General features: G+C 40.7%; 1 protein-coding gene across 5 annotated transcripts in view; it reads left to right on the forward strand.

Annotated features, from left to right (window-relative positions):
- Nucleotides 1-16,236, forward strand: part of MACROD2 (mono-ADP ribosylhydrolase 2) — an 850,223-nt gene that overhangs the window by 826,026 nt on the left and 7,961 nt on the right. For all 5 annotated transcript variants that reach the window (XM_015620850.3, XM_015620848.3, XM_015620846.3 and 2 more), the window contains one exon: nt 13,583-13,666. In XM_015620850.3, the coding sequence (XP_015476336.1) occupies nt 13,583-13,666 (84 nt within the window). The remainder of the gene's footprint in view (nt 1-13,582; nt 13,667-16,236) is intronic.

Consider the following 16,236-nt stretch of genomic DNA (forward strand, 5'->3'; position numbering starts at 1 on the left):
ATTCAAAATAAGTTCTATGTGAAGAGAGCCATGCAAGGTGTTTTTATTATTTCCTGTATTTTCTTAGATACATAAACATCCAGTGCACAGTTGTGGAAGAAATCTCTTTGGTCTCTTTGGATTGTCAGATTGATGGTTTTTAGTGCTCTGAAGTGTGGTTAAAAATGGAAATCATACAACTATGAGCCATCTAGACTTTTAAGCCTACTCAGACAATCAAGATATATATCTAAAATATATTTATATATATTTTAAAAAAGCACAATAAAGCCTATTTTTAAGATGGTGAAAATTTCTATTTCAGTGCCCAACAAAACCATGATTCAAGGCCAGTGACTTAATTCTAGATGACACCTCTCCTAATCCTTTATGGCTTAATCCTTCAGTTTTATCTGTGACTCTGAGGAAATGTCTGTCAGGGCTGAAGTCACTTGCACTGGGAGATTAGCACTTCTGCATTCTTTTGAAAGCTTCAGTAGTTCCCATGAAAGTAAGAGGTGCCAAGGTATTTGTGGAGACTGTGGGCAGTGACAATCCTTACATCAGCATACAAATTCCTGCAGACCTGGACCATGTGCACATTTGTAGAGAGCAGACCTGTAGCCTCTAATTCTTACCCTTGTGCTGTGTGCTGGCAAAAGCTCTGTATTACCCTCCAGCTGTGGGTATTCAAGGGAAGAAGAAGAGGGGAGATGTTGCTGCTTTATGACCCAAGTCTGGAACCACAATGTCAGCTCAAAATACTTGAAAGATATATAATGGAAGTTCTCTAGGCATCTTCAGTTCCTAAGCTAAGAAGGTCTTACTATGAATAAATGATAAAGTATGGTCCAAATCCAGCAATCTGAAGAATTTAGCTTGAGCAAGTGTTTTTAGTGTATGTGTGTCATCCTGCTTTAGCAGATGATGCTAAATAGATGATGCAGAAGTCTGCCACTATCAGCTGCTTAAACAATTATTCTCTTCTGGTTTAATTGGTAGAGGTTTTGTCTTTGGTGCTAAGATTGCAAATACAATCCCTTATGTTTTCTGGAACCCTGTAGGAGAGATCTGACATTCCAGGAAGGGCTAAGTACTCCAACATGCCAGCCTGGAATTCAATACTTTCCTATAGCCTGTGGTATTTCTGAGTATCCCACAGCCCTAGCTGCTGCATTCTGGCTGATCTTCAGGACAGCTCTTTGTAAGGAACTCATGTTACTCCTCAGTTACAAAGAGGATTTGAGGGAGTGTTACTGACTAGTTTCAAGGAAAATTACAGTTATCTTTTTAGACTCAAGTCTGCTAGTTCTTGTGGTAGACACAGGTTTTATTAGGACTTCTACTTATTTTGTTGAAGGAAAAAGAAGGGAAAAGTCAGGTTGTTGGTTATACTGTCACTTAGCTATCTAAGCACAGATTTAAAGAGGTGCTGTTATCTTTAGTGCAGTGAGAATTGGCATGGATTTTTAAAGTCCATGTTTAGGATTCAAAATAGGTGCCCTGAATTTCAAAAATGCTGAGCACATCCAGAACACTTCATGAAGTGAGCCCCCTTTGAAGCCAGATGGAGCTGCTGGGAGCTTGAAGCTTTTGGAAAAAATGGATCTAAACTCCCTTTTAAAGTGCTCCTAACGTTAGTCAGCTATTGTTGAAAATGCTGACCTATGTGTGCTGGCATCTGGAACAACCTCTATGTTAAAAGATAGTTTGATGGATAAAGGGGATATGATCTCCAGTGCTAAAGGGAAAAATCCTGCACTTTTTTGGAAGTGTATTCTCTGATAAGGAACATAGTGAGACAATTTCATCCTCCTCTTTTTTACTCCTGTTTTTTTTCTTAAAGATTTTTGTTCAGACTCTGTGCTATATGGTTGTGGCCTCCAGTTTCTATTTGGTGCCTTGAGGTATAACAGAACTTTGAGAAATTTTCAATAGTATGGAGTGAAGGCAGGATGGTTGAGGAAAAACATGCCTCAGCTTTCCAAAAAAGTTCCTCCAGTTTTTACCCAATGTCACAGTAATGATCTAGACATAAGCCAGCCTTGGTCCAACTTGCTGTTTGAATTTAGTATCTTTTGATACAAATAAATGTCTGATGTATGCAAAGCCTTGTGTAAATTTCTGATCCCTTGTTCTCCTTGTGAAGTTTCTGGAGTTACCAGTAAGAGCAGAGTGGACTTCTCCAAACAGTGGGAATTTGTCTGTGTAGGGGGAGGTGTTGTTTATAGAATGGAATATGGAATAAAGTGGTTTGGGAGATGAAGAAGCCCACCATACCTGCACCCTGCACCTAAACTGAGCAGAAAATCTCATAAATCACCTGGCTGTCAGTGATGATAGATGTCAGAGCTGATGTACCTGGCTGAGGACTTCTCCATAGCAATTTATTGTAGTTCTGATGCATGTTGCTAGCTTTCTGCCTGCCTGCCACTACTGAGTCCATGCATAGGGTTGAGGAGAAGAAAAGTTTCCTCTCTTAAGTGTCCTGTAATCAGAAAGCTGTTCTTGGTGGCGTTGCTAACTGCTTTTTTAGGTGACTGAAAAACACAGTGGCCTTTCTCTTTTAGTTACTGCTGTTCTCAGGTTCTTTTCCCAGACAACAAACTGGAGCCATCTCCATAACTAGAGACTAATTCAGCACAAGCACAGCAAGTGAGACTCCCTAAAATCAAGAAAAAGTGGGGAGGGACAGGACACCAACAAATACTCATTAAAAAAAAAACCCCTCACTATATTATGTTTCTCTTAACTGGAGAAGGAAAAAGAAATCCTCTGCTTCAAGCAAATAGGTCAGATCCATATTTTACAAATCCAAGGTCAGTTGGGCAGTACTCTGGAGCTGTTTCTAGAGAGGGATGGTGATGTTTGTTAGTATTCTTTGCATTATGTTATCTAAATGTAAATTCCTGTCTCTGATATAAGGTCCTAGTTAGACCCTAGAATTTATGAACCAAACAAAGAATGAAATATGAAAAAGTTTAGAGGAAAAAATCTGCAGCTGTCTTTGTGTAATTGTTACTGAGAGCTGATATAAATGGAAGAAAAATCAAAGGCAGCAATAGCACTGCACGTTTTATCTCACACCCTATGATGCATATTAGTGTTGTTTCCCATAGTGAGCCAGAAAGAGCATTTACAATTTTAGAAAACACTGCATAATGGCTCTCTGCAAGAAAAAGAAGCAAGCATGCAACTACCAGCACTGACATTTGGTTTTTCCTCACCTGCCAAATTGCTGTTCTGGAAACACTGTTGTGGGCAAAAATTTTCTATTCCACAGAGGTAATTTTGAATTTGGTCTTAAGATTTTCTTCAAGAAACAGAAGAAATAAGATTCACTAATGTGAAAATCTAAATCCATTCTCTAGCCTTGCCAGGAAATATTGGCTAAGTCTGTCATCATGTGGAGATACTCTCCTGTGGTGGAGATGCTAACACCCAGTTTGGTGGATCACTTTGTTCTAAAGCAACCTACAGGAGCTGTCCTAATGGAGTATCTTCTCCATTGTGGTTTTCAGTGTTTTGGGAATACTCTTGGCTTCATGCTAGGGGATGAGTGTCAGGAGGGCAGGTAGGTTTTTCAAGTGTTAAACACCAGCTACACTGTCAGTGCCTGGCTGTATGCCTTCCTTGGTCCTGAAGAAATCTGGTTCTAAAGAGCTGCCACTGAAATTGGTAGAAGAGCATGATTGCCACCACACAGCTGAATTGCTTGCCAATGGAGGCTGTCCTTTCAGGCTTGTCTCAGTTTGGGAATATGTGGCATGTGATTACATCTCCCCCTGCTGTTATCATACAGTGTTTTGGGTTGGAAGGGACCTTTAAGATCTGTTTAGTTCCCATCCCCCTGCCATGAGCAGGGACACCTTCCAGTAGACCAGGTTGCTGAGTGCCCCATACAAGCAGACCTTGAACACTGCCTGGGGTGGGTCATCCACAGCTTCTCTGGCCAACCTGTGCCAGTGCCTCACCACACTTGATTTGGGGTTCAAATCACCACTCATGATTTAGGTCCTCACATGCCTTAGTTGTATACAGTCTCTATTCAGAAGAAGATGTGGTTATTCCCTGCTGGCAGAGAGCAGCTGAAGATTAGAGCAACCCTTCCTCTCCTTTAGTTCTATTATTTACTGGTGAAACATCTTACTCCATGTTGCTGCTATAAAATTTTTGCTCTTATATTCATCCAGGTATCAGCAGAAATTAAAAATGGCATCCATGCTTAGGAGGTAATGCTCATTTTTGGTATGTTTGCTTTCCCACCCATTCCTTGGAGGCTGGCTCACTGCTGTGAAGAAGGATGCCAGCCTTTCAGAGGAGAAAGCAGGGCACTCATCAGCATTAACGATGTCCTCTGTCAGAGAAAGCTACACAGATCTCCAAAAGCCAGATTTCAGCCTTGGCTGAAAATTTTCAGGGCAGGGTGGGAGGTATCACCTTGGGTAACATATCCATCACTCTGCTATTCCCTTCTTTACAGAGGGAAAACAACTCACAGCCGTTTATTTATGAAAAATTGTTTACTGCCCTTGAACACAGATATGTACACAAAACTGTGCTCATGTGTGTGTGTTTATTTAAACACCTGTTCTATTGTGATGAGTCCCCATCAAGATCTGAAAAAGCCAGTCCTGAGAACTTGAATAGGTGAGGAGCTCAGTAGCAACAGGAGTCCTTTTGAGCAGATTTGTATTTATCACCGTATAGTTAAAGCTGAGTGTAAAATTTTGGAGTGTTCCTGAGTCCCAACACGGCAGGCAGTGGTGCTGGGCTCCCCAACAGCACAGCAGCAGAGAAGCAAGCCAGGAAGCCCAGTCACAGTGCTGAAGGAAAAGAAACAAAAAAAGAAACAATCAAAAACCACAAAGCAACAGTGTCCCTGGTCAGAGACAGCACCAGGCTGTGTGGGCAGCCACATCACCTGCTGGCAAGGAATGAGCTGCCCCTTGCCACCCCTCTGCCCCCAACTCTTGCAGGAAACCCCAGTCTGGCTCTCACCCATTGTGATTCTCCCAGAGTGCAGGGGGGCAGTGGTCACCCCAGACACAAAACAAAAAACTAAAAATGGTAAGGGATAAAAAACCATCTCCAAGACACTTTCTTAATTTATTATTTTTTTAAATTATAGTTATTCCATTATTGTTATTGTTAAAATTAGTACACAATTATTGTGTCTTGGAGGGAAAAAAGATGTGGTAAGGTTCATCTGTAAGGTCTTTGAGTGCTGCTAATCACTGCTTCTTTACAAGCAAATGTGTTTCATTTTAAATAGAACATTGAGGTGCTGGAGTGAGTCCAGAGAAGGGCAGCAGAGCCCTTGGAGAAGGATCTGGAGCACACATCCTAAGAGGAACAGCCAAGGAAACTGGGGGTATTAGGCCTGGAGTAAAAGAGGCTCAGAGAGGGACCTCACTCCTCTCTACAGCTCCCTGAAAGGAGGTTGTAGTGAGGTGGGTCTTGGTCTCTTCTGCCACGTCTCAAGTGAAAGGGTGAGAGGAAATGGCCTAAAGCTGTGCCAGGGGAGAAGATTAGATAGGTGGGATCAGAGCCTCCAGAAGAAGAGTGCTTTGCCACTGGAGTAAGTTGCCCAGTGTGGTGGGATCACCCCCTCAGAAGTGCTCAAGAGGCACCTGGATGTGGCACTTAGGGATACAATTCAGGCATCATTACTGTGATGCTCAGTTGAGGGTTGGGCTAATGGTCTTGAAGGTTTCTTCCAATTTTGTGATTCTGTGATTCTATGATATGATGATCACCTTGGTTTTAGAAAGCAGTTTTCTAAAATTAAATCAGAGTACCTGGGAAGGAGCTGATGAGCCTTCACAAAGGTGAGTGCTCTTTCCAAACAGCAAGATGTTTTAGTAAAGTATGCTCTACCTCTCGTTATCCAAATTTTATTGAGATTTGCAATGAGTTTGGGGGTTTTATAATTAATTTTTACTTTGCATCCTGGCTGTGGTACCCTTATATCACAAAATATTTGAGAATTACAGCATATCTATTCCTTCCTGTTCCATCTATTAGCAGAACTTCGTTCAACTTCATGTGTCTCTCCTTGTTGTAAATATTGTGTTCTATTTTAAGCTGCAAAATTTAGGTTGGGGTCTCTGGATAAATATCAGGGAAGAATCTTTCTCCCACACTGTAAATTGTTACTGCATTTCAGTTCACTACAGGTACCTATCTGGTTCTTGCCCTGCTGCTCAAAGCTGAGGACTGGCTTGGTCTCCTTTATGTTTGGAGTTATTCCTTAGAAGCAAAATGGAAAGGTTTTTTCCCCTTTTTTTTAAACAAACCATGTCACATTCTGACAAATCTGTCTTGCTTGGGAGATCCAGGATCTCTTTGCTATCACAATCTGCCTTTCTACAGTTTCCTCAAGATCATTTGAAGTGCTCAGAAAATCCAGTGAAAGAAAGATTGAAAAGGAATAGAGGCAGAGTGAGTGCTGCTGATGGCAGCACAGGCTGTTAAGTTGTTCTGTTTTTTGGTGGGTGGACTGAAGGGAAAGAAGGACTATTAAAATCTTAGGGCTCCCACATTGGTTCATCAAAATTAAGAGCAGGAGTCCTCACCACAGATTAAAGGTGCAAAGAGGAATGAAAGCTGTTGGAGAGAGTGTGTGGAGACAATGATACTGTGATGGGAGTAGAGGTGCAGAGATCATTCTGCAGGCAGCTGTCTTTCAACAGGCTGGCTTATATGGCCATGGAATTCAGAAGATATTTCTGAATGCCCAACATCATTCCCTCTGATAAAAGGTGTGCATTAGGAAATATGTAGATGTCCTGAGGCTTCCACAAAAGGGTCCCCTAGTGCACTAATTCCTCACACCGACAGTTTTTAGGATGAGGCAGGTAGTGATCAGGAACTGAACCAAATCACTCCTGACTTTTATAAACAGCAGGGAAAAATGACAGAATGGGAAAGAGAGGTAAATAGTCATACAATTCCTGTTCCCTTCCCTTGTCATAATGCTACTGAGCATGCTATCTGCCTTATTTGTAGGTAGGGTTGGTGCACAAGTGCTTTGGAAGCCATTCAGGACAGGTGATCTACTAGTTTGATCACAACCAGGCAACATTTAGTTGTGTTAGCAGCCAGGGATTGAGGGATGAGATGACATTTTCTGGGTGCTCCATTTCAAACATTTTATGCTGCAGGCTTCTTCTCTGATGACAGGTTTCTCAAAAAGAACATCTGGAAAATAATGACATGGTCTTTTACACATTTTCCAGGAAAAAAAAAGAAAAATCAAAAAGGCTTTTCTTAATGTACCTTGTATTCATCAAGAGCCTGCTGTGTGCATGTTTATCTTGTTTTTAGACAGAGACAAAATACACAAAATGCTTCTGATGGAGAAGAGTGATTTTAGATGTGCCAAATTTGTGTGGCTCTTATGTACCATATTGCTGGGTGACAATCCTCACTAGCCTCCTATTCCCACCTTTGGAGACTGGTAGGCACAATGAGATTTGCTAACAGTATGTTTAATAAAGGGCTGGAAAGGGATAAGGAAAAGCAGATCTTAGACACTTTTAAATTGCATTTTTTTAAAAAATGCCATTCAGCTTGAGCTGGGAATAACAGTGTCTGGGAGCAGCACAATGCCTTTAGGTGCAGTTGTGTGCACAGACACAGAGAGCTGAGCTGACACACATTGTGCTGGAGGGACAGGGAGATTCATCACTTTGTTACTCTGGAAAACAAAGACAAAATGCCAAAAAGGAGGGTACATACTCCATTTAACAATGAAGGGGCTGCAACACAAATCCAGCATGATGCTCACTCAGTGCCTTGAGAAGCCCAGCAAAGCTGTAAATCTGCATCCTTGAGTTTTCTGTCATCTCTGTGGTGCATAATTGCTGGGTACAGGGTGGTGGTTGATTGAGGTGTAATATTCCTGATAAAACAGATGGAAATGTTTGTTATTTAGTGAGCCACCCTGAATAGCAAGAGGCATGGTGGTGGCAGTGCCATTCCTGACAATTCTGAACTATCCAGCTTGACCTGTGCATTGCAGAAGGATAGCAAGGCAGAAAACTGCCCTCCAGCTCAAACACAATGAAGCACAGATGGAAAATGATTGCTGTTGTTTTTTCTTAGAGCTCCAAGAGCAGCAGGTTGGGTGCTTATACCTGTAGAGCCATACAAGAAGACAGCACAAATATTTGATGTGGTAGAATCTGGTGTGATTAAAAGGGTCAGTCATCCCAGATAGATTTCAAACAGGAGTCAAACAGAATCCTTGAATCACAGACAGCTTCAGTTTCTAAATGAGGCAGCATTTATAATGTTACTAAAGTACAGCAGTAAACAAAGTACATGAAGGCTTGACAGTCACATTAGCAAAGTGCTACAGTGAAATGACTGGAAAGAAGGGAAAAAACAACTCCGGCTATTTGCAGAGCAAGAAAATGAGAACTGGTTTTGACAGATAAGACAATGCAGCTGTTGGTCAGAAGAATTTTGTCTGGTTTTTGGGTTTGGGGATATTTTTTTGGGTTTTATTGTGTTTTGTTTGGTTGGTTGGTCTGTTTTGTTTTTGTTACTGCAGATGAAAAATGGTGTGTTCCAATTTTAAACAGAAATTTGAATTTGTTCTTTTTTAATGTGCTTGACTCTCTCAGAGTCTCATGATTGGGGGAAGCATATTTACAGCTAAACTCAAAACAATGAAATTTATTCAGTGGTTATGAATTGGAGAAATCTGGATTGTTCAGAATAGCTGTAACATGGTTTTCATATTGCATAATGGCAGAGGTTATTTTTTCAAAGTATGTAACACGAGTAGAAGAAACTGCTCTACAAATAATTTACAGCTAATGAATTTTGTCAGGTTAAACATTGTCCATAGGCAGAATAGTATTTTATTTGAATTCCTGTGGCAGCACCCAAAATTGCAGAGCAGACCAGCTATGGGAATAACAGCATTGCCATTTTGCCTGTAAAAATAGTAGTTTTCTGGATTGTTGTAGTATTGACAACTCTTTTCTCTCTCAAATATTCAGAATTATCTTAGGGCCAGGATTTCCCACTTATTACAAGACTTGTAAAATTGGGCAAAAACGGAGCATGTGATAACACTGGCAGAACTAAATTACACATGAAACTTGTTCTTCTGTTTGTCTTAAAGGGGGTCTCTGACATTATTAACAAGCTAGAAACTAATAGCAGGAACCCAGGTTCCTGGTTCAGAGCTCACTTGACGTCCCTGACCCACACTGAATGCCAAGGCTGGTCTCAAAGGCTGGGCTCTGCCAAGAGAACCCCCCTTGAGACTCATCAAAGAGAAATAAATCCTTAAGGTAGGCAGCTCAGAGCAGAAACTCAGTTCCTGGGCTGTTACAGATTCTAAGCCTGCATTGTTGCCTGCTTTTGTTGCTTGAAAAAGATGTAAACCTTGTGCAAAGGGAGAAGGAGGATGATGAGGAAGACAAGGGTTACACTTTTCACTTGTTAGAATTTATTGGGGGTTTGGAAAACAGATGTCTAACCTCTATATTTGGGCAATTTTAAAAATCAATGCTAAGGTAGCAAGAGCTACCACAAGAGTTTCATGTTAGTCTTGTAAACAGCACGTGAATCTAGGGGGGAAAAAAATCATCTTTCTCTAGAGGAAATGGTGTATTAGCTGTAAGCATGTTAGCATTCAGGAACACATAACCACAGAATGATTATATGAAGGTGCTCTGTTGAAGAGCTCTGGGTGTCAGGGGTACACAGACCCAAATCTGACCCATCTTGGTTTTGAGCTGAACATGTTTTTATACTCTGTCATTATATAACTTACATATTAATTATTAAACTTACATTGTTCTATTGTATGCATTGATTTTACCCAAGCATGGATTTCTCATGATCCCCCTCAAACCCCAACATAGTTTCTCATGATTCTTTAAACAATAATTATATCTAGTCACATCTAACAATTGTATCATTTATCATATACTGATTACACAGGTGCAGTTTCACATGATCTTAGCAAGCATGAGGTTTAACATTTAACATTTTCCCAGGGTTTGCCAAACCTAACTTTCTTCCTAGCTCCCCGAATTTTCTATGATTTTAAAATCTTTTGCTATCAAGCACGTGAAACATTACTTCAATTTTACTAATTACTATTAAGGGGGGGAAAGCAAAGATGAAAAAAGAGCAGAGATTTCCATCTTCCTGTTATATACTTGTTTTATGCATTGGAAAAGGCTGGGAGCCCTGCTTGCCCATGCCAGCAGCCCATTGTTTCTTAGTGCAGGGCTGGTTGTGTAACCAGTTGGCAAAGGGTTCAGGTAATGAGCTCTGGCAGGAGCACAATTGGAAATGGGAATTGATATTGAAAGCAGTATCTCCTGGGCTCCCTCCCCTTCAGGAACCCTCAGCTCCTGCATGGAGACCTGAAACCTTTTGCTTGTTTGTGCCTTAACCTGAAGGAATTAAATCGAGGGAGAGGCCTCATGAATAAATTGGTTGTCAAGGCAGTTTCTGGTATTGATCAAATTCTGCTATTTATGTGAATTGGGCTGATCTCAGAGTGAACTTGAATTGACTGCACAGCAGGGAAGTTATTTTGGATAATACCCTTTCCACATGCATGGCAGTATAGTGAATGTTCCTGTGTCCATCCCACAGTAATAATGAAGAAAGAAATTAAATTTATATTAACTGAATTTGTAATTCTTTCCAAAAATGAGATGTTAAACTGTGCAAACCTCCTCCCAAGCTTTGTAGTGGTGCTCAGCTTCGTAAAAGTTCAAAATATCTTCTGTCTTGTTTGGCCCTGGTCATTGTTCCCCAGTAATTTTCTTGCTGACAGTATCCAATAATAAACTCTCAGTGTAAAAACCACTGATGCTGTAACAATTCCCTCCCAGAAAAGACGGGGAATCAGGGTTTTAAATGTGGGAAAAGGTGAAAAAGCGGAACAAAAGCAACCCTTCTGACAGTATTTATGATTCTAAACCTCTGAAAAAAGTAATTTTGCAGATCTGTCTATGCTGTTGTTACTCTTTCTAGGCTTGCCATCCCCCATCCCATGCCTGATGGGATCACTGCAAATGGGAGACAACTGGAACAAAGCACATGTGCAGAAATTTACACATGCACATGTGTCCATAAAATTCTCTTTCATTAGGCTCCATCATCACCTCTCACTATGCCAATAAACCTTTGCACCTGTCAGCTGCATGAGAGATTTCTGAAATGGAAAGTGAGAAACCTTTCAGCAGCGTGGCAAAGCCAGGCATGCTGGCTAGTTAAAGATCTGGTGATAAGGGCTTGGAACTTCATGTGGTCATCTTCAGGGAGAGACAAGGGGAGAAACTGGGAGGCAAGACATAACCTGCCATATCATATCTCCTTTATTTGGTTAATAGATGGTGGTTTAAAGGGGTCAAAGTCAGATTCAGAGGCAGCAGCAGCTAGTTGGAGCATGTTGGTGTTTAGCAGACATCCCAAATACCTACATCAGACATCCTGGTGTCTTGGTGGGTAGGGCTGCACCCACTGCACTCAAGTAGAGACAGTCAACAGCACAAGGGGAAATGGTTTTAATGTGAAACAGTAGGTTTAAGACTGGATATTAGGAGAAAATTCTTTTCTCAGAGGGTGGTGAGGCCCTGGCACATATTGCCTTTTGAAGCTGTCATTGCCCATCTCTTGAAGTGTTCAAGGCCAGGTTGGATGAGGCTTGGAACAACCTGGTCTGGTGGAAGGTATCCCTGCCTGTGGCAGGAGGATTGGAACTACATGGTTTTTAAGCTTCTTCCCAGCCTGCCTAATTATTCTGAGATTTTTCAAAATTTTATTTTTCATAGAGCTGCATCCCTCAGATAATCAAAATGTATCACAATTGGAATATCTGTGTATCTTCTTTGATTAGTCAATGTTTTCATGGTCCCTTGAATTTCATATTGGTTTGCCAGAAGTCAGGCAGGGATTTTGAAACACCTGTTCAGTCTTGTACTTGACAAATTCTTGCCATATACACATTATTTGTGTGGGGTCACCTGGGTTTATCTTTTGCATGAGCCAAAAAGACAGGTGGGTCAGCACTGGGAAATCTTGGGGATGTTGGTACAATAATAAACCACAGGAGATAGCCACACTCAGTCTCATGAATTTCCTGGAGAATCATCTGGAATTTGATACATCCACAAAGGGGCCATTTCAGGCAGATATGCAGCATTCTCAGTCACAGATGATTAAAGGCTTTTTGTTTGTGTCTGTGGGGACATGATTTTAAACCAGTGATCCACTGAAAGCTTCTGCATGAGAAGTAAGGTCTGTTAAAGTGATAAGTAACATTTCTATCACTGTAAAGTCATCCCTCCCCCAAGCTCAGTAGGACCATAGGTCAGGCATTGGAATAGGCTGCCCAGGGAAGTGGTGGAATCTCCAACCCTGGAAGTGTTCTGAAGGTGAGTGGATGTGGCACTGGAGGACATGGTTTTGTGGTGTACTTAGCAGTCTTGGGTTAACAGTTGGACTCTGGCTTAGACATCTTTTCCTACCTTAATGTTTCTATGATTCTGTGATTCTATAGGTAGTGTGCCAGAAGTTGCTAGTGAAAATAGCATTGACCATCACAGTGAGCAGAGAGAAAGTTAAACTTCCCATGATACCATTGGTTTGCAGATAAAATTAGAAGGAAAAGTGGCTGAAATTTTCAGTGGTAGATACATTTTTTTGGACAAAATTAATGTAGTACACTCCAGTGGACTTAAAAAGCCCACTTTAGAACTCCACAGAAAAAAGTAAGAGGTTTTTGAGAGACAGTGAAGGTTTCACCTGTGTGGACGGACTACATTATTTCAGTTTAAGAATAAAATGTTTATGAAATATATTACTACACTCTGCTGTCTCATTATAACCACCCAAATGGTCACTTAGTGAGCAGTCACCTGATATCCTAGAGTTCAGTCACAGGATGGGTGCAACAGGCTTTACAGCAGCCACAGAAGTAGAGAAGTAGCATGATGGAATGTAAATAAAAACTGGCTTCTTAGGCAATGGCAGAATAGTAGAACTCTGTCTAAAACAGCAAATCCATTTTTGTTTTCTTTTCAAATATTGTTAGGAGTTTGAATCTAAGCTTCCAGACAAGCCTGAGGCAGAAGAGATAAAAAATGTTGAGTTACAATGGTAAAATGCATTTTCCTACATACATATTCTAGTTTGTGTCTGACTACCCAGTGTATTTGAACTCTTCACTGTATTTATTTTCTTTCTGCTAGCTAGAGAAACTTTATAACTGTGATTAACTCCCCATCATATATTGTGTTTTATGAGCAGAAGGGATTCTTTAAAAACTATGAGAAAAGAATGGTGGGGATGCAGAAGCATGCACCACGATGCAATTTTAACAATCCCAGTTAAAAAAGAGGATGAATTGGCTACAAATATTCAGACAATTTTTTTCAAGCCATGTTCTCCCTGTATCCTCTGTCCTCTTTAGTGGGTGCCACTATACAGCAGTGGAGTCTACAAAGGTAAGAGCATGCCAGAAGGAAAACAAAAAGGCCAGGTATGAGGAGTCTGAGAATTAGACATTAATCAGGTACTGTGAGTATTGATTTTTCTCCTTCTTTGGCTTATATTGTAGGGATACAAGAGCAAGAGGAATCTTCTGTGGAGCCTATGAAAATTGACCTTGCAAGTCAAGCAGCAGATGTTTCAAATAAGGATGGTATGTTGTTCTGTTCTTTTCAACTGCTTTTTTAGGGTAATGGCTTTAAAATGACAAAGAGTGTGTTTAGATTGGATATTATTAAGGAATTGTTCACTGTCAGGGTAGGGAGGCAGTGGAACAGGCTGGCCAGAGAGCTGTGGGTGCCCCATTCCTGGAAGTGTTCAATGCCAGGTTCGTGGGGGCTTGGAACAACCTGGTCTGGTGGAAGGTGTCCTTTCCCGTGGCAGGGGAGTACAACTAGATGGTCTTTAAAGCCCTTTCCAAACAAAACCATTCTGTGATTTTGTGTATTGTCTGTAAGTTGATACCTAGCATTGCCTTTCTGGAGTTTGTTTATATGTCTTTTTGGGGGTTTACACCATCTCTGCTGTCTTGTGAGTCTGGTGGAAGTAACTTTCAGTGCTGTAGCCCTGCTTTTTGAGTTGATTGGGTTCATGTGTTCAGTTGGTGTGTTCACACTGCCTGCCTTTTGAGTAATATTTTAGACCCTTTGTAATGTTGATCCTCATATGGAACTGGCCAAGAGGTGGGGGCTCTAACTGCAGTCAGAAGATTATTTCTGAATATTTCTGTGCTGGTGCCCAGCTCCATCAAGGGAGAAGTGTTTGGCAGTATAACCACTCTGAACTTTTATGTTATTCTAGGTCAGCTGTGATTCCCTTTCCACCTCCTTTTAGTATCCATGTGTACTTCAGTCTGGTAACAGTTCTCTCACTAGGACTTTTACTGTCAATAAAATAACCACAATTTAGTTGATATAACAGCAGTTCCAGTCAGGTTCGTGGACATAACCAACCCAAAATTCCTGACTCGGAAATTATATTCCTCCAACACTGACCTCAGTGAGCCATGATCCATCTGTGTGGCAAATTCCAGCAAGGGCTGAGCACTAGGATACTACTCAAAATCTGCAGTGAGTAAATGTCCTTGTAAACAAAAAATAATTGACCTTCTGAACTCACCCTGTGTGTAAAGAAATAATGGTGGGAATGAACATCCTGCTGATTAGGCTTTAGTGAGGCAGACCCTTTTTCACTCGTCTTGGTCACATCTTGTAGCATAACAGAGCTTCAGGTTTTGTTGGTTCTACACAGAGGGGCTTTTTTACTGCCCCAAACAGCAGTGGGATTGGGATTGGGTGTCCAATCCTCATTTTATACCCATAGACTCCTCTCAGTAGTGAAGGCTATTTTTTATATCTTTCTTTAACCTCCTCAACATTGACATAAAATTAATTGGAGTCACACTTTTTTACATCTCAAAGACAAACCAATTATATTCTTTTTGCTATTAGTTACATGAAGAGTCTGATGCTGATTTCCTTTCTCTGATGTCAGATTGTACTGCAGCATTTGAATCGATGACTGATTAGATACTGGCCTGTAAAGAAGTTTGCAAGCACAGGAAAAGCAAGTGTGCATAATGAATTTTCTTTTTTTAAAAATACTAGAGATTATGCTGTTACAAGTAGAAGTGCAGAATAAAGCCAAAATCAGCCTCCTCAGCTCATGCTTTGAACAAACCCAAAAGTCATAGCACATTAAAACATTTGAATTGTGAATCATGAGATAGTTTGGGCTACTTAGTGAAAACAAATCCAAATTTACTAAAGGAATATCTTAAGGGATTTCTGGCTGGAAAGTGACTGCATAGCTGTTTCAACATGTGCCATAGGACAGGACAGTGGTTTCTGAAATGAGTGATAGGTTTCTCTGTTTCAAATCCTGCTTATATTGTAAGGTCTTCCACATATGACTCATCTCCTACCTTCCTTTTCTTTGAACTTTCTAAGTTATATGAAAGGACAGGAAAAGGGTGTTTGTTTAGGCTGCTAAACAGTACTTCACTTGTCAGGGAAGTCTTTGTTTCTAGACATCTTAAATTGGTATTAGGATTATATTACAGGATGTTTTTCCTTGTGGACATATACTGTGTGTTAAAAAAAGAGAGAGGAAGGATCAAACTCGTTCCCTTTAACAGTAATTTTTATGTAAATTGCCTATTTTTTTCTCTGGTCCCCTTCTTTCCGCCCCAGGAGATCTCATTGTTTCACAGCTGAAAGCACAAGCATATATCACTGCATCCTCTTGGCAGCCCAGCTCTTGTGGTTTAATTTCATGTACAACAGCACAGTGAAAAGTGCATTAGTGATGCAGAGAGTTTAGACAGCTTAGGTGGGTTTCAATATTGGTTCATCCAGTGGGCAGGTCCATGAGAGTGATATATTGGAGAAATTACTATTATTTGAGACCTTGATTCTCCATCAGGAACACTGTCAGAAGGTGCATCTGTAGCCTGGATTAGGGCCATGATACAGACACATATTTGTTCTGCCAGTTTTCTTCAGCCATGAGAGCAGACCCTTTTATATTAAATTTCTTGTACCCAGGACAGATTTGCTGATTAATTTTTTTTAATGATGGCAAACCCCATCTTTGGTGATTGTGTTCTTAGAGAGTATTTTACTGACAGCAGCCTTTTTTTTAATTTTTCTTCTTTCCTTGTTTTTTCTTTGTCTTTCTCTCTTTCTCTTTCTTTCTTTCTTTCTTTCTTTCTTTCTTTCTTTC

This window comes from Parus major, chromosome 3 (genome assembly GCF_001522545.3).
Source record: "Parus major isolate Abel chromosome 3, Parus_major1.1, whole genome shotgun sequence".
Classification (NCBI taxonomy): domain Eukaryota; kingdom Metazoa; phylum Chordata; class Aves; order Passeriformes; family Paridae; genus Parus; species Parus major.